The sequence below is a fragment of the Phalacrocorax carbo genome, chromosome 20 (genome assembly GCF_963921805.1).
Source record: "Phalacrocorax carbo chromosome 20, bPhaCar2.1, whole genome shotgun sequence".
Lineage (NCBI taxonomy): Eukaryota > Metazoa > Chordata > Aves > Suliformes > Phalacrocoracidae > Phalacrocorax > Phalacrocorax carbo.
In genome coordinates, this window is record NC_087532.1 from 3,037,256 (window position 1) to 3,055,689 (window position 18,434).

General features: G+C 54.8%; 1 protein-coding gene across 2 annotated transcripts; it reads left to right on the plus strand.

Annotated features, from left to right (window-relative positions):
* The first annotated feature begins 721 nt into the window (after positions 1-721).
* Positions 722-18,080, plus strand: TMEM240 (transmembrane protein 240). 2 transcript variants are annotated; one of them, XM_064470231.1, is made up of 4 exons: positions 722-1,877; positions 2,109-2,215; positions 14,103-14,311; positions 17,511-18,080. In XM_064470231.1, exons 1-4 carry the CDS (start codon positions 1,821-1,823, stop codon positions 17,657-17,659), a joined length of 522 nt encoding a protein of 173 aa, XP_064326301.1. In that variant the 5' UTR covers positions 722-1,820; the 3' UTR covers positions 17,660-18,080. The 2 variants fall into 2 exon arrangements, with proteins under 2 accessions (XP_064326301.1, XP_009508868.1); XM_009510573.2 differs by lacking the exon at positions 722-1,877 and having other exon boundaries at positions 2,012-2,215.
* Positions 18,081-18,434: the final 354 nt, after the last annotated feature.

The following is an 18,434-nucleotide window of genomic DNA, read 5'->3' on the forward strand; positions in this document are numbered from 1 at the left end:
TGATACTTGGGTTCCAGCAAGGTGAAACTAACCTTGAGGAAGGCTGAGGACTCGGAGAAGCGCAACGGCACAACACGACGTTAACAACCGCCAAGCTACGTGCTACCACGCATTTCCCACGTGGTGGCTGCAATCTCTGCCGTTCCCTCGGGTTGCATGGTTTACACTGAAAAGAACAAGAAGCAAGCAAAAAGTTATTGGCTGGTCACTTCTTTTTCGCAGAAGCTCCTAAGCGTGGCCTGAGTTGGACTGACCAAATAGCATGGTGAGATGAAACCCTGGGAGAGCCTTGAAGCACGACTTTTTGCTTGGACCTTAGATCTCAGGTTTGATAGACGGGATGAGGTTGTACGGGGTTAATTTTATTTCTGTCACAAAAGTGAGTGGGTCTCCTGCGTCGGCGTCACCCCAGCTTCTCTTAGGGGGCCAAGTCCAGGGGAGACGGGCGGCAGAGGTGGGAGTTGCTCCCGGCTCCGTTGCCGGCATGCTCAGAGAAGGGCTGGGTACCCTTTGGGTGCCCCTTCAGGCATCTTCCCCGAGACGGGGGCGAGCGGGTGCTCGGGCCCAGGGGGACCCAGGCCGACCTGGGGCAAAGGGCTGGGAGCCCCCCCCATCCCCAGAGGGGCCGTCGCTCTCCTCCGGGCGGGAAGCGGCGGGCGGAGGGAGGCGCCGTGGGAAGCGCGGGGGCGCGGCGGAGTTCGGGGCTCCCACCGCCCGGGGGGGGGGGGGGGTCGGGGGGGTCCCGGCTGCGCCCCAGCCCGCGGCCCCTCGGGGATGCGAGGAGGATGGGGCCGACCCCGGGCGGGAGGAAGGGCGGGGTGAGGATGGCGTGTGGGATTCAAAACGCGGCCAAGCGCCGCTGCCGGGGCTTCGCTCGGGAAAAGCGTGCGGCTGCGAGGCGGGGGGAAGCCCCGCAAGGGCAGGTCCGCAGAGCTGTCGCTGCCGCGGTCGCTCGCAATGAGCCGCTCTCGGAGCAGCGCCTCCCCACGTAGGTAAATGCCCGGGGTGGGGAGGGGGCGGCCGGCTCTGCCTGGGCGCATCTCCCCGCTGCATCCCGCATCCCTCCCCCGAGCCGAGCCACCCGGGAGGGGCTGGGCCGGGGGCTTCCAGCACGGAGCCGGGCAGCGGGGACACGCAGCCCCGAGCCGGGAGGGCTGGGGTTATTTTTTTTTGATGGTGGTTGTCATTTGCGGTATTTTTTAATTTTTTTTTTTTTTTTTTTTTTTTTTTGCACCGATCGGGAGGGGGGTGTGTGTGATTTTGGGGAGGGTCAGGGAAGAGGATGCAATGAGGCTCCCTCGGACTGGGTGATTTTTTTTGCAGCCTGCCTCCTCCTCCCCCAGCCTCCCCCCCCCCCCACCCCCACCCCCCCCGGTTTTGGCTGGTTCGCTTTCCAGTTGCTGCATGAAGGGCTGTGCTTGTGGCGGTGTGTGCCCGCTCCCGGAGACGTGGCGCACCTCCCTCGGCTGAGGCCGCGGGGGGGGGGGGCCGGGCGAAGGGGATCGGTTTTTAATTATTATTTTTTTATTGTTTTCTTTTTAAATTATTTTTTTATTTTTTAATTTTTTTTACCTGTCACATCTGTCCTAGAAAAATAAAAAAATAAAACGGGCAGGGCGAGGGAGCCCGAGGCATCCCCGGCACGGGGGGAGCGCGCGTGTGTGCGCGGGGGGTCCCCGCCGCCCCCCGCCGCCCCGCACCGCAGCGTGCGGGCGCCGAGCGCGATGCGCCCCGGGCTCAGCTCTGCGGAATAGCGCGGCCGCCGCTCGCTGTCCGCGGGCTGGGGGCGGACGGACCCGACCGCTGGCAATTCCCTATTGATGTCCATGAATGCAAACACCATGATTTTCATGATCCTGGGCGCCTCTATCGTTATGGTAAGAGATTTTGCTTATTTCCCTCCCCTTTATTCCCCCCCCCCCCCGCACCGTCCCTTAGCCTGTGCACCTCTGTGTGTGTATGCGTGCGTGCGTACGTGTGTGCGCCCCATTAAACACCAAAGATTATTTTTCTTTATGACTGCTTCACTCTTTGGCAATCAAACTAGAGTCAATGTTTTATTCCATCATCCAGAGTTGACCAGATGCCTTGGTTATGGGCTCTTACAGGCAATAGCTTGCTTGATGGACATGAATGCGTTGTTGGACAGATTTCACAATTACATCTTACCGCATCTGAGAGGGGAAGACCGAGTTTGTCACTGCAACTGTGGAAGGTAAGTTACCTGCATAAGCTCTCTCTCACCTGTCCCCCCCAGCCCCTTCCCACCTCATCTCCCTGGCGAGGCACGGCGCGGTGGCGGCCAGCGGCAGGGTGCTGCTGGCTGGGCTACCATTTGTGCATTCTGGCTGTGTCTCACCTTCCTCAGCGACTCCTGCATGAACACGGGGGTTTTTTCTGCTCGTTTTTCTCTGGAATAAGAGTTTTCTGTGGGCCTGGAATTCTATGTTTTTTTTCCTTTGTGTGCACGATTGTGTGTATGCATCCGCAAGCCCTGGGGAAGTGAGTAACTTTCATTTAAACGCTTGTCATTTTGCCTTTGTTGTCACTGGGCCGTGTTGTTTCTCGGTGTGTTCGTGGTCTGGGTGTTGCAGTTGGTGGGTGTGTGGCTTAAATGGATTGGGGTTTGGAGAACCCAGAGGATCTGTGGCCAGGAAGGAGCGTTGCTCTCTAGGACAGCATCACTTTGAGGCTTCGTAATCTTTGATCAGCATTTAATTCTCTGTGGCTTTTCTCCTGAGAGTTGTAATGATGCTGGACAGAGTGCACGGAAGTGGCTGTGTTTGTGGAGCATTTAGTAAGCTGAGAGCATCAGGGTGGATTCTGTGCTAAGAGTAATGCCTTTGCTGTGTACAAGTTTATGACCGGACAAATCCCACCTCTGTCCACGGCTCTTCAGCAATCCTTAATTCTTCTAAACGACGTAGCACTTCTTGTGCTGTGTGTAATCACTGAGGTGCTCAGCCTGTAGCTGGGCTTTGGCTGCTCTCTGCGTTAGAGCCTGGGGACTGAGTTTTGGGGAGGTGAAATTCTCTCTTCTCTGTGGGACTGTTGTCAGTGATCCTTATTCGGCACCCCCCGAGGCCTCGCTCCCCTCCTGTGCCTGGTTACTCACTGCCTGCTGGAGACTTTCTCGTCTGTGGGGGAGTAAAGCAGCATAAGGCTGCGCCAGCTAAAGGACATGCTGGGGGAGCCCTCCCCTGCCACATCCAACGTTTAGGTTGAGCTTTGCTCCTCTTTCAGCTGCCTCCGGAACCAGCTACACGCTGTCTTCCAGGTGTCACATCCCTCTGGTGTCCCTGGTGTGGAAGCTAAGCTGAAACTGGGATGTGCAGAGCTCAAAGAAGGGAAACTGCTTTGCCCTTCCACTCTGCTCCGTTCATCGAAGGTGATCATTACCTTTCTCTGCACGGTTCCTCCTCAGACTCCTGTGGCAGGACAGCAAAGAAGGTACAGGCAGCACCTCTGGGGCCAAGCGCAGCCAGGCCCTCAGTGATCTAGTAAGCAGACCCCAAATACCTGGTCCTTGGTATAGGTAGAGGCCTGCGGGCACCTCTGTGTTAAGGTCAATGGGAAAGACTGTGGACAAGAAACCTCCACATCATCTTTCACTTTTTTTTTTTTTTGCAGATATTGGCTTTTTCTTAGGTAATTTTTTGGAGTCCTCTTGATGTTTTTGAACTGGTTTAAGAATTTTCCTCTGCCTCTTCACCAATTTTTTGTTTTACGTGTCACAGCTGTGTTCAGTGGTGGTGAAAACTGGCTGCTGGTAATAGACTTTAACATTGCCTGGAGCGACTGAGGAGTGTCAGGTCTCACTGGTGGTGTTGGCAGACTGTCCCTTCTGCCCAAGTCGGAGAAGGTGGCAGGGGCACTCCTCTCTCCTCTAACTGTGTGTCTGCAGAGATGCTGTTGAGGCAGATAAATTAGCCATGGCACTCTCCCCAGACATAGTTAGGTCATTTCTTAGAAAGTGCACAAAACAGCTTCCAAATTGTCAATCATGGACCTGAGAGGAGGCAAAAAGCGGAAGTTCACCAGTTGCCTTAGGTATGTAGAAGGAATGGCTCTTGCCAACAGAAATAACACACCAGGCTCTGCTCCTGGGCATGGGCTCTTGTGCATCAGCACTGGTTTCAACGTGTTCACGCTCTGAGGTAAGAGGCACTTGCACAGAGCACCCCTGTGCGATGGGACTTTGTGTGGCCTTACGCTAAGGCTTGGTCTGTGATCCTCACCTGCAGTCTGTGAGCTCTGACCTGCTGCCTGAATGCCGGTGTTTCGAGTTCTCTGATTTAAAAGGCAGGTGATGCTGAACATGCCTTGTCCTTTAGGCAGCTGCCCAAGAGCTCCGAGCGCAGGCCTTTAGTGCACGCGGTATGAGCCATGAGCAACTCTGCCTTGCACTGGGAAAGGATGCGTCCTGGAGCGTGTGTGAGCAGTGGTTCCAGGGCCTGGTAAAGGGCTCTTAATCTGCCCATGACCAAAGGGAGACCTTGGAGGAGGGAACTGGCTGCAGTTCACTGAGTTGCAGGGAGGAATGGGGAAAATGTGTACATGTTGCAGAAATGGAAGGAAAAGAGGAACTGGAATAAATGAAGATAGATGTGCACTAGGCTGAGCTGCTGCAATTACTGGTTTTCCCTCCTGCCCTAGCCTAGGTTGCAGTGTCAGTCACACCAACTATTTCATTCAGAAGTGTTTTCCTTCCACTCTCTTATCCTGGTTGTATCCTTCCTCAGGGTATCAGAGTGGACCCTTTCCCCAGGAGTGGTCTACCATGTCTGAGCACCGCAGGCTGGACTGTGACTACCTGGCCTTGGGCATCCCGTGCACAGCCAGGACGCGCCCTCCAGAAGGAATCAGAATCTGCACTGAGCTTATGTCCGTGTGAGGGGCTGGGAACTGGTGCCTTGTGGGTGGTGGCCATGGACGGCGATGGCTGTGTGTGTCTCAGGTGCCAGCTGAAGCCAGGGGATCTGGGGCTCCGTGCTCTGCCCCTCTCAGGCCTCTATGTCCAACTTCATCCCTGCAAGGCTCCAGGGAAAAAGCCCAGACTTCATCCCTTGGCTGTCGCTGCTGCTCTTTGGTGCTAGAGTGCCCTTCCTGGCCAGAAGACTGGGAAGGCTGCAGGCGGCTCTGGGCTTTTGGCTCCTGGTGGGGGGCCAAAGGCAGATGTGTGTCATTAGTGCATCTGCAACCCGGATCTCCACTCCCGTGGCAGTGGGATGGGGGCCTGGCTGTGTTTCCAGCTCCCTCTTCTCACTTGTTTCTGCCCACACTTTCTGCTCCGCGGGGAGGGGCGGCCGGGACACGGCGAGTCTCCCTCCAGTGTTGGTCTCTGGTGGGAGGCTGGCAGGCAGCAGCATGAGCCATTCCCGGGGTGCCCCAGGCTCTGCCCACATTTTGGTGGCTCTAGGCTTGTTAGAGTCACCTGGCTGCACGGCCAGCAGGGCAGGCTGTTCTGGCTGTCTCCTCAGAGAGCTCTTCGGGTTGCATGGAGGCTGTGGCTGGGGTCTCACGGGCAGCGATGTGTCTTTCCCTGGACTCTGCCGGTTCTCCTCTCCATGGGGGACTGGGCCTAGCAAGGAGGTCCCAGGAGAAGTGAAAGGGAGTGCTAGCTGATGGCACCTTGCCCATTTCTTCCCGAAATGCCCTCTGCCAACCCTTGCCTCATTTCCTGCAGCTGGGGATGATACTTCGGTGTTTTCCCATGTTCCTAAGCACTCGGTGTATTAGCAGCGACTGGGGAGAGTCGCTGGGGTAAAGACATTTGGGGAAGAAAACCAGCCCCATCTTCAGGCGCTGCTGACCGCTGGACACTTGGCACTGCTAGGGCTGATCTCCACCCTCGCTACGCACATCCCTGTGGGGTGAGGGTCACTGGGGCTACTTGAGGCTGAAGCTGTTGCTTGTCACTTTATGCCAGAAGCAAAGTAGCAATTTGTTGAGGCAAGAGTGACCTTGCTATGCTGGGCCCTGGCAGGTGTTTTTCAGGTCTGCAATGTCAGAAGGGAGTTGTGGCCTCTTGCTGGACACAGGAGAACTTGTGAAGGCGGTGCTGTGCGAAGTTTTCAGTGGCTGCAGGGACAGGACCCCATGGCTGTCTGGCTGGGTGGTGCTGGGAGGTAATGCTGGCTGGAGCCGCACATGCAAACTGCTCTTCTCTCCCTCCCAGTGCAAAGAAATGGGTGGTAAACGCTGATGCATTTATGGTCTGTTAAGTGGCAACATCCTCCGAGCCACTCTTCGGTTTGAGTGAGCCTGGGCTGGGCACTGCCTTTGCCATAGGAGCGATCCTGCACTGGGAAGGCAAAGCTGCCAGAACCCCTGAGGCCAGTCAAAGCCCATCTACAGTTGTTCAGTGAGAAAACAGTCGTGCCAGTCGCTTGGGAAGGGAAGCTGGTGTAGTGATGGTGCGTGGAGCGTGACCATCAGCAGAGAGACAGGACTGGCCCTGGCACCTGGTGCTGATACTGAGCCTATGCAGACATGCCCGGTGAGACAGGGACTCTTCCTCTCTTAACATCTGCCTTCTTGCGGGAGGAGGAAGGGGTGACAGCCACATTTATGCTCCTGCTGGCTCCTGTTGATGCCACGCAGGGATGTGCCTGCTGGAGCAGATCTCTGGGGGAGCTCGGCACGCTCTGCCCTCAGCAAGTGGAGATATTCAGGCTGTACAAATCGCTGCGTTGGGGCCTGCTTGCATGCAGGCATCCCAGCCCCTCTGGTCCTGCCTCCTTGGGATGGACCTGTTCCCAGGAGAGAGCAGAGCTGGGGAGGACTGCAGAAGTGTAGCACTGCCCCAGTCCGAATGTCTCTGTCCCAGCCAGTAAAGGGTCCTCTCTGGAGGCAGAGAGCTGGCTGCAGATCAGGAGCTGGGTGATGTCATGCAAAGGAAAAACACCAAAGGGCGTCCGTGGAGGCAGGGTGAGTTGGAGAGAAGAGATGACACCTGCACGGAGCAAGGACCTGTCAAAACAGCCAGCGGGGCTTGGGAGTTCCCTGTCTGGGAAAGGACAGGGGCCTCAGGAGCGCTGGCCTGTGTTCTCTTGCCACTGACCTTCTGAGTGACCTTGGGTGAGTCTTTCCCTCCCAGGCAAGGTCTCTCCCCATGAGCGGGGCTAGAAAGGACTGAGAGGAATGTTAGGCTTACCTGAATGCCAACCCCCTGCAGCAGAGCTGGGGGCCTGGCCAGCCCTCAGGTCAGCTCTTCCTCTCTGAGGGACACTTCAGCCCTGCTCCCGCTAGGCTCTGATCCAGGAGGGAAAGTCTCAGGGCAAGGCTACGCTGGACCTGTCCTGAGCGACTGGTGTGCATGCAGACCCTGCGGTGCAACGGGCTGCTTCCCAGGAGGGTTGCTGGGCTCAGGGTGGAAATGTGTGAGGTGGCTGCTGGCTGGGGCTCTGCCCTGGTGCTGGGGTCACCAGCAGCACCAGTGACCGGGGAGGATGGCTGGTGGTGCTGCAGCGGTGTTGTCTTGTGGGAGCATGGGTTTGAATAACGCTGCTCGTTGGGCTCTGGCTGTGAGGGGCCAGATGCTGCCCTCCACACTCACAGTACATTTTTGCTCTGTTTCCTCTGCTCCCAGCCACTCTGGAAAAGCCATTAAACCTCTCTGTCCCCAGATCCTCTGTGGATGTGCTGGGAGCGCTCGTTGCCTAGTGCTGGAGACCACCAGGCCTTTCTCAGGCTTCTGGTAGCTGCTACAGCATGAAGGGTCCCAGGGAGCGGGTTTCACCTGTGCAACGGTGCCATCCACGCCGGTCCGCAGACTGGCTTTGCTGGCAATGGCTCTGAGAGGCGCCGGGCTGTTTGGCATGTTTGGGGAGAGGGTGCAAGGTCAGACAGGGATGCAGAACAGGGAGGCTCTTTGCCTCCCTCTAGCACTGCTTGCAGCCCCTGTGGAGGGCATGCCGTGGTGGCTGCGCAAGGCAGCGTAAGCCACGTTCCCCCAAATCCTGCTGCAGCTGGTGGGGAATGGGTCAGTCCAGCCAGGCTGTGAGAGCTGCAACGTGAGCCGGGGAGATGTGACATGTCTGCTACCGACTGGGACCGACACCTGCCCGGGAGGGAGCCAAGCTGAGCCAGAGCATCAGCGTGCCGACATCCCCGGCGGAAGGGGGGGAAGTGGAAAGTGTAGGGGGAAGTGGAAAAATGTAGAGGCAGCGACGGGCTCTTTGCATTTAAAACGACAGATCAGTGGCGCTTTTTTAAAGGCTCCCGTGCTGTGCTTTGGCTGCAGCAGCCAGCACACACGCAAGGTCACTGGAAGGGACAATAGCGCTCTGGGCAGCTCGGTAGTGAAACTTCCCAGCCGTGCTGGCCAAGGCTCCGCTCCAGCCCGCTGCACGGCTTGCCCTGGGAGGGAGGAGAGAGGGTCTTCCCCCTTTGTCACAAAGGCTGGGGAAGGGGGCAAGGATGCTCCAGCTCTAGCACACGTGCGCAGACACAAGCACTGTGCTGCCTTTGTCCAGCAGCTCCAGTTTCTCACCTCGGCCAGGTGGTGTCTAGCGGGGGATGGATCTGCAAATCCAGTCTCTCGCTTGGGGAGGGCAGCTGCTGGCAATCACCAGACCCTCCCGCTTTTGGGGCGGTTTCTGGCCTGAAGGGTGGTTACGTTTCTTTTCCTATAATTACATCAGCTTCCCATGGAGGCTCCACCACATCAAGGGTGGGCATGGCTGTTAGGGGTGGCTGAAAGTGCGTGGCACGTGAAGGGAGGCGGCGCCTGATTAATCTAGTAGGAATAATTTGGCCTGGATTTGTTGTGTCAATTGATACCAGCTTGAACTGCGCAGGAATTGGCCCTCAGGTTATTTGATATATCTTTTTATTGTAAAGAAACATGGTCAGTTCATGGGTTTACCTTTTGAGGACCACGTGTGCTTCGTGACAGCTCTCTCGCAGCTGAGAGCGCTGTGAACCCCAGCGTCCTCACACCCACACCAGCCGTCTGACTGCTGCCTAAGGTGATGCAAGGCTGAAGGAGATTTTTGTCTCTTCTCAAATGTCTTTGGTTGGTGAAACAGGCACTGGCTGGAGGGTTATGTCAGCCCCTGGATGGCCGCGTTTCTGAAAACAGAAAAAGCTCTGAGGAGCTGCCCTGCCAGAACCCGGTCTCTAGCCCTCCCTGGAAGTACGCTGGCATGGAGCTGGTGGTGGCTTGTGGCACCTACATTCTGCTCAGCGTGGAGGTGATATGTTCCTTACCTGGATCCAGCCCCCAGAACCATCAGAACCATCCAGGCCATGTTCCAGTTTCCAATTCCCTTGATTCCAGGTGGGGACCCTGGACCTTTGTGCACTATTAATAACGTGCTGTGCTGATGTGCCAGTGTCTCTGAATCAATCCTGTAACACCCCCAAGGACTTGAGCTGCAACAGAAAACTTCTGGGGGTCTGTCCCTGTTCTCCTCCCCATCTCAGTGGCACCGCTCAATCCTGTTAAGCCAAAACAAAGCATAAATATCCCTGCAGCCCAGAACCCCTAACTGTTGCACTAGCAGGAAAAATTCAGCTTCCCTGAACCTTGCTAAACACTTTCCAGAAAACTCTGCAGAGGGGAAACCTAGCACTGGCATCTCCACTGCATGGAACTGCTCTGGTAACCCAGGGCTCCCAAGAGCTGCCTGGAAGGTAGCAGTGCAGGGCCTCAGGTGCTTTCCTGGGTGCTTTAGTGATGGGAGGCTTTTCTTATAAGGAAATTTGCACCTAGGATCCAACTCTGATTTCTGATACTTGGAAAATTAAGTTGCCAAATCCAGATAGGTCAAAGTTTTTGCTGTCTGTTGAATTTTGCGTCCCATGAATCACCTTTGGGCTGCTTGGTGGCTCATCATACAACAGGGCTGACTCCTTTCTCCCCTGGACACGACTGTGCCGCAGCACTTCAGGCTGTACAGGCAAAGGGCTGGCACAGGGATGCTGTGAGGGCTGAATCCCTTCTCATGGAAACCTGGAAGCCAATGGCCACTTTGTGTGCCCAGCCCAAGCCCCTGCATGAACAATGAGAAAGGGTCAACCAGCCATCCTTTCCTGGACCTTCCTCCCTCCGTTGTCGGTCTGAGATGCGCCTTATGGCTCATGGGTGTGCAGGGATGTCAGTGCAGTAGAGAGGTTGTGTTGAAAACTGTTCTTGCCAACTTCAGCTGCACCCCAGAGCCGGCTATGTTGTCTTTCTGTCTGCCCCATTCCATCAGGATCATTTAGACCCAGATCTAAATGACCTACAGACCTAGAGTCGGTGCTGTGGAGCCCGGAGAAGAGAAGGCTCAGGGGGGGATATTATCAATGTATATAATTACATGAAGGGAGACTGTGAAGAAGGCAGAGCCAGGCTCTTTGCACTGATGCCCAGTGGCAGGGCCAGAGGCAACGGGCACAAACCGAAACACAGGAGGGTCCATGTGAACGTCAGGAAACACTTCTTCACAGCGAGGGTGACTGAGCACTGGGACAGCTTGCCCAGGGAGGTTGGGGTCTCCCTTCTTCGTGATATTTAAATGCCGTCTGAACGTGGTCCTGGGCAAGTGGCTCTGGGTGGCCCTGCTTGTGCAGGGGGTTGGACCAGGTGACCTCCAGAGGTCCCTTCCAACCTCAACCATTCTGAGATTCTATGATTTTATGGAAGCTACAGGGCAGAAATAGGGACTACACCTCTGAGTCTGGACTCTCCAAATCACTGGGCTTTGGGGACAGTCCCCTTCCCGTGGAAAGGGAGCTGCAGACACAAAAGGAGTGTCAGGCCCTTGCTGCTGCCCCGAAGGTGCCGTTCAGCCCAGTGATGACCAAAGGAAGCTGGGAGAGCTGGAGGAGATCCCACTGCAGTGTGCAGTGTCAGCCTGCGCTGAGGAAAGGGACAAGGCAGGGAAGAGGTGACTGTGTCCCTTCCCTCAATGCCCTGCAAGCAGAGAACAAGAGCTGTGAAGAAAGCAGGCTGTGCAGTAGGGAAAAACCTCTTGTGAAGCACATGAGGACAGTGCCGTGTCCCACGTTACTGCAGGGCTAGCCGTGCCACACGTGTGCCTGCGTGTGTGCACACATGCAAGTGCTACAGGCACATCCCCGCTCCTGTGTACTGGGGGAAGTTTGGCCGTGGGAGTGGTGTGCTCCGGGACCCTCTTCTGGTACAGGGCTGAGACCCTCTGTGAAAACCACCTCGTATGTGCAGAGAGGTCTGCACTCGCTTCCTAGGAATGGGTCTGTCCTCGATGTGTCTGGGAAGTTTCGCGTCTCTCAACCCCAAAGATGGCTGTGTGTTAGGGATGCTCTGCATGGGGAGGCTTTGGATAGCTCTGTGGGTCGTGGCACGAAGATGCAGGGGGGATACATGCCGGCTCCTGCTGAGGCACTCAACTTCTTGAGCCTGTCAAGGAGTCTCGGTTTCTGGAGGCGTTTGTGGACTCAGCCCTTAGGCTGCTTCTGTACTGCAAGAAGGAAAAGGGAGTAAGTTAAGGACCTGGCAGGTATCCTTGGCAGTGCTGGGGGAAGCGTGGCACATGGGAGGGATGTGTGAGGCTTGCCTTTTCCACCTCTGCAAAGCTGCTTGGCTGTGTTCATGAAATTAATGGGAGCCCTCCCTTTCCTGAATAAAAGCTCCATTTCTGGAGCCCTCCCTCATACACTCTCTGCCCCCTAGATTTTTCCCTAACCAAATGAGGGGGAAAAAATTCCCTGGTTACAAACCAACCATCAAGAGGAGGCATGAGCAGGGACTGCCCTTAGCCTCTGAGGTCACTTTGAGCTGCCACCAGAGCTGGCCTGGATGCCTTTCCTTTCTGCTACTGCCCCAGTCTGGCCCTAGTACCGGGGCCTTTGCTGAATGCAAATGGGGAGCAGTACGAGCAGCAGGAGCATGGCTAGATGGGCTTCCCGTCCACACAGCCCTTTCCACCCCCCAAGACCATGGTGCCAGGTTGTACACCAGCCCTACATGCCTTGATCTGCCGGGAGCTGGTGCCTCTGGTGCAGGTGGCCTCCATTAAGTCATTGCTGAGATTAGGGCTGTTTTCAGTAGGTTCCTTTGAGTGGAGGTTTGTTTGTGTAAATATTTGGACGTTTCTCAGGCATGATTATTGAGCAACCTGCACCTCATGCATATTCAGCGGCCGCCAGCGATCGCCTCCTCTCCTGCATGTGGGCGCAGGGCTGGGTCCGTGGATGTGGGAGGGACATGAGTGTAGGTGATGCTGGTGGGGGTGGCGGTGGGCAGTGCTGGGGAGAGCCCCATGCAACTGTGCCCAGGCCTTGAGCTGGGAGCACTGGCGATGCACCTGTGCTCCAGTGCCAGGAGTGTTGTGGTGGTCTGATGCGTTCGACCTTAGCAGTGCTGGCAGGCACGTGGGGCTGCTGAGCGCACCTTGCTGGGGCTGCCTGGCCATTCCTGGGCTCCCTGGCAGCACCTGCCCAAGCAGCGCCTGCCTCTAAATCAGGCAGTGGGAGGAGGCAGGATGGCTAAGCACAGAGCCTGGGCAGCCTCATGGCTCCTGGCTGCTCTCAGGGAAGGTTAAGAGCTATTTAAAGCAGATGCAGGGGCTCCAGAGCAGCTCGCTTCCAGTTTTGCTTTGCATCCTGCATCCTCTGTCATCTGGGATCCTGCAATCCCGCATCCTCAGCTCACCTGTCACAGCTGGTCTCCTCCCATTCAGCCCCCACAGACCTGCCTTATTTTTTCTACTCTACAACTCCCTCACTCCATCTTTGCCATTTTCCTGCTTCTTTCCAAGTTAACCAGGGTTTTTCAAGCAGTTCAGCATCATCCCAAGCCTGGTCTCCATCATTTCATTGCACAAATGAACCAGCTCACCCTTCTGGCATAAGGCATGGGGCCAGCCTCTTCAGAACCTGTGAGAGAGATGTAAGTCTCCGAACGCTCTGGAGTCCATGCTTTCCCTCTAAGGAGGCTGGCAGCCTGTGGCACAGCAGCCCTCCCTCCCTGCCGCCTGCTGCTGTGCACGATGGCAGGCGGGGCAGCTGCTGCGCTTCTGTGCTGGCTGGGGACGGCGCTAAGCTGATGGCTATTTTTTTGGAGGCCGGTTACAGTGCAAGGTCAGGCCAGGCCTCTGGCCGCGTCCCTGGCAAGTGGGGAATGGTGGGCTGCGATCGAAGGCAGGCTGCAGGGTGCTGGCAGATCCTGCACCCAGCTGGGTCAGGCTGGGAGACCTTCCTGAGCCAGAGGGCTGCAGGAGGGAACTGAGATTCAGCTGCAGCCGCCGTTTACCCCAGGCAGCATTCAGGGCACTAAGGGGGGGCTTGCTGGCTGCTCCTGCGCTGAGACAGGTTTCTTGCTATCTGCTACAGGCAGTAATTGCTGCCTGTTCCTTGAGGAGGGTGAGGGAGACCCACGTCCCAAACCACCCCAGTCATGCAGTAAGAGAACCTGAGACGGTCTCAGAGCTTGCATGACTTTTCCAGGAGTGATACGCTGCAGGGTCTCTGCCATCTGCTGTCTGAGGATGAATTCAAGGCATGCTTTAAAGTACTTCCTCCATGGCTGTAAACATGCTCTGCTCTAATATGTGAAAGGTACAATTCTCATTATACTCTGAGAATGGGACACTAAGCAGAACGGCACACCCCTGGAGAAGTGCCGTGAAGCTGCCAGCTCGGGCACTGCTGCATAGCAGAGGACTTTTCTAAGTACTGTGAGGCAGTATGTTATGATTGCACTTGCAGGGCTACACTCTCGGACTGTGCGTACTCACAGGAGCAAAGTGCTGCCGACCTCTCAATGCCAACACGAACGTAGTAGTGCCCTTTATGTCTCTGGGGGGTGACCACTCCAACCTCATGCTCTCCTTAATATTATCTCCCACTTTACAGATGATGAACTCAGGCACAGAGAGCCTGTGTCAGGAATGCGACGCGAGTTCCAGGCATGGGTTCAGGTTTCTATTCTTTTCTGCCTTGCTCTCTGCCAATTCCTCTGCTGACATAAGCACAAAAAGCCAAGACAGCGCTTCTGCTCCCAGGGATTTTCGGTTGAAACTTGAAGGAATGGTGTTGAACCAGCCCCTGGCCACAAGAGCAGGCGCTGGATGGAAAAACGTACTCTCCTCTTCTCCACTGATGCTTTTCCCTGTTTCTGTTCCCTGCAACAGGCATCATGTCCATTACGTTATCCCGTATGATGGGGATCAGTCAGTGGTGGACTCCTCGGAGAATTACTTTGTGACTGACAATGTAACCAAGCAAGAGATTGATCTGATGCTGGGACTTTTGCTGGGCTTTTGTATAAGCTGGTTTCTGGTGTGGATGGATGGGGTTCTCCATTATGCAGTGCGAGCCTGGAGAACTAGCCGACGGTATGGTAAGTGCAGCCTGGTGGGCTCCCTTCGCTTTCCTCAGCCCCTTGCCCCGTCCTCTGAGGCTGGCGGAGAGGGAGGAGGTCAACAGTCTTGCAGCGGTTGTTCCATGTAGGTCTGGCACAGGCCTGACCAGCCATATCCCAGACCCCTTTATCGAGCAGGGATGTTGAGGGGGGAATAGCCAGCCGAGGATCCTGGCCCTGAGGGCTCTGCTTTGGGAAGTGCCAAGTACGCGTTGGTGCAAAGGGGTGTTTGATGGAAAGCAACAGGATTAGCCATAGGCAGGCTGGCAGATGGTGGTTGTGTGTCTGCACATGTGGGCAGAATATTTTCAGGCCAGACAAAACTTCCCTGAAATCTGGATTTTTCTGTGCATATAGTTTGCAGCCAGGCACATGGTTATGGAGCGCAGCCTCTTGTTGTTTGCAGAAACTTGTGACAATGTGATGGCAATGACAGACATTCCTGTGTTGTGTCAGGGACGCATCAGCTGAGGTTTCCCCATCCTCGCTGCTGTTCCAGGTGTGCCAATATTTTTTCAGTAGCGCCATCAGCCGCACAGGGAAAAGCGTTAGCCTTACTAGTTAGTCTTTGGGCCAGTTAGCTTAGCGTCCTGAACTAACATCCTGAGAACAACCACCAGACGCCCTCTCTGCCCCTCTTTGCTCTCTCAGCATGGACGTCCCATCGACTTCAAGTCTTGGAGGGGAAAAAAGAAAAAAACCTATTAAAATAGCGAAAGACTTGAAATTCCATAACAGTGTACCTACAAATCTCAGTCTCTCTCACTCTGACTGATGGTGGCTGCTAAATTACAACTCAGAGGAAAAAGAAAGTGAGCAAGAGAAAGATTTATCTGTAAACCTGTAAGAAATTCTAATTAGGGAAGTGGACTATCTCTTTCTAAAAACTCAGATCAAAATGATATTAATTTCTCATTAGTCTTCCCAAATCCCCAGCAGCTTGCTTGAGCACTTTCTGAGTCAGGACTCTCCTGAGGGCGTGTTGCTGTCATTTCCCAAGCAGAAGGCACATTGTCAGCGTTTCCAGCGAGAGCTGAGGTACCGAGCCGATCTCCAGGCCGTGACACCTGGTCCTGATCAGGCCACCTGTGGCTGTGGTCTCGTCAGTGCCCGTGAAGTCAGCAGGGCTGGCAAGGGCTGTCCTTGGGTGAGGTGCTGTAGTGAGTGCAGCAATACTGTTCCTCAGAGCTGTTGCTTTTCATTGTGGAGCGGTGAGCTACAGACGTGGTATCGCCCTCTAACCTGCCTTCCTGTGAACGGATGCTGCACAGATTTTTATTTTTAGTAAATAAGGGTAATGCTAGTAATTCATTTAGTATTTAAGCTGAGCGATTTTTTTCTTTTATTTTTTTCCCCTGTATATGCGTATTCTAAAGCTTTAAGAAGGGGTTGGCCGATGGTGCAATATACTGTGCAGATACATCTTTTCAGAAAACAGAGTATTATTTTGCACCCAGCCTTTTCTTCCCCCAACAACCCCGTTGGCAGTGCCCCTTCCATGGCGCGGGAGGCTGACCCCCGCCCCGGCCTGAGGCGGCCTCTCTTAGTGCCGCACCGGCCTCAGGAGACCAGGCTGCTCCGAGACCAGGCTGGTTGTTCCACGGTGGTGTGCTTGCACTGCTCCCACCTCTGTGATCAACCCCGTGTCCTCACAATCAAACGTGGGGTCGAAGAGGCCCGGGAACCCCTCCTCACCCAATCTGTAGGTGAGGCTTCCCGTGTCTCCCATGCGCTGGGACGTGATGTCTCTTTCCACTAAGGGTTTTTACATGCCTTGAACTGTTCTGTCCAAAGAGAACAGAGTGCGCTTGTGTGCTACGCTGAGTATGTTTCGCTAAAGACAGGCTAAAAAAAAAATCACTGGGGAAATTTGGAGCAAAATAACGAACATTGAGCTTGTAGGTATTTTCTAGTCATTCAAATCAACTACGCAAACCTAGTCATTTTAAAGGCAGTAAGCAAAAGGGATAGTTATTTCTTTGTTGAACAAGTACCTAAGCTAAAATTCCCTTCTAAAGAAAGAAACGGTGCCTGTGACTATGGGAGATAGGGGTAGGGGTAACACAAAATGCTGTACTGGTGCAGAATGTAGAGCCCTCCCTGAAATACATGAGCACCACTTAGCAATGACTCAACGTCACACTGCGGCCTGATCAGCTTAAATTTTGGTCTGTTAGAATAACCTATAGCTCCTTCCTGATGGAAGAGATTTCTTAAAATAGAAAATATTCTATAGAAACTCAGACATCAGATCGCGCCTCGCGGTCGCTGCAGAGCTGGTCAGAGCAGTCACATACCACCTTAGGACAGTTGCAGTGGTTCAGCTTTACACAATCTATTGTTCGCTGAGTCTTTCAAATTCTCCTCTGTGGGGTTGGGCTATGTGTATTTCTGGGTGGGACGACCCAAAGCTCTCATGAAACTGAACGGCAGCTGAAACATTGCTGGGTTCGTGGGGTGGGGGCTGAAACACTGGATGACAAGCGATGCTGTCCAGCCTGCACTGGCTGTGGGGCAGAAAGGGGCTTGTGCTGGTCTGGCGTGAAACGGGCCAATGTTTCAGGAGACAGAAGAGCCAGGACAGAACAGGGGTGATACATATGCAGCAGCAGAGCAGCTCCCTGCCAGCTACAGAGATAAGCAAAGATCGATATGAGGTTACTGCCTTTGCCAAATCTCGCCCATACTGTCAGCCCGACGTTCGGAGCGTGACTAAGGCACAAGGAGGGCTGAAGGACAGGGCTCATCGCAAGGAGCTGGGTCCTACCAAGAGTCGAAAGCTGGGGTTTGCCTCTTCTAGCTCGCACCCTCACTGTCATGACGGGCCAGCGCAGCCTGCCTACGCCGCCCTTGCAAGGAGCCGTTCCTGTAGCAGGCGCAGCCGGTGCGTGCTGCCTGCTCAGGGTCGCGTCCGGGGCTGGGGATCCGCTCATCGCATTCAGGCACAGGCTCTTGCCAGTCTGGGAGAGGAGCGGGCAGCGCTGTGGCTACAGCCAGGGCATGAAGGCTGGCTGGGGGGCAAGCGTGGGCTGAAGGGACGCCGCAGGGGTGGCCTTGCCAAGGCTATATCTAGTGCCTGATCCCTGAGGGGCAGGCTGGGAGCAGGGCTAGGCAAGGCAGAACATGGGTCTCACCATTCCTCTAATACCTCATCTTCCTTCTCCTTTCTGCCTTCCAGACAATTCCTGGTCTTGGATTCCAAAATTTTGTAACTTAAAGGAGTTCAGAAAACGTCACCACAGGCAGTACGAGGAGGCGACTGGGAACATGGTGCACATCAAACAGAAGCTGTACCATAACGGGCACCCTAGCCCGCGGCACCTCTGAGGAATGCCTTCCCCTCCAGAGACTGCAGTGAGGTTTTAAAAAGGACTTTGCTCTTCTTCCAGGGGAACAGCTACTAGTTTGCTCCTCTATGGAAGCCAGCCGAGGACACAATTTTACTTACCCATCCTGTGTGTCCCTGTGGCACACCACAATGCACAACTAAGCCAGTCCTGGATGCTACGCAGCCAAGACATTGCACTGTGTTCCACATTTTATTGTCAGACTTGTGTATATATGTAAAAAGCAGACAAAAACAAACAAAAAAAAAAAAAGAGAAAAGAGATTTGCATTATACTTTCAACCCCCTTTTCCTGGCTTTCACGGCTGTCCTGCACATCCAGCTACCCTACGGGGAATGTTGGCCAAGGGTGTGGAGGTGGGACGACATGAAGACAATGCAGGTTCTCATCCAAGACCTCAAACCCCCTGTTTCTTTGGTCCTTTGGCTTGGTTTTCCTCTGCTCTGTTCCTTCTGTTGCTAGAATGGCTTGGCTGGTCACAGGTTTGGATGGGGAATGCTGCCAGCTGGTCGTGAAGGCACAATGTCCCTTTTGCTTTGGTTCATGTTTTGGGGAGTTGCTGTGGGATAAGGAAGTCCTGGGAATATAGAACTGATTTGTTGTTTGCATCGCTATACACTGAAACCTGCCTTAAGCAATCCAAGAAATCTTAGTACCAGGGGAACAGTGCTATAAGGTATCGGTCCATTTAACAGGGCTGGTGCTGCCTGGTTTACACCACTTTTATAATGGTGGTACCTTGCTGATGTCAGTGC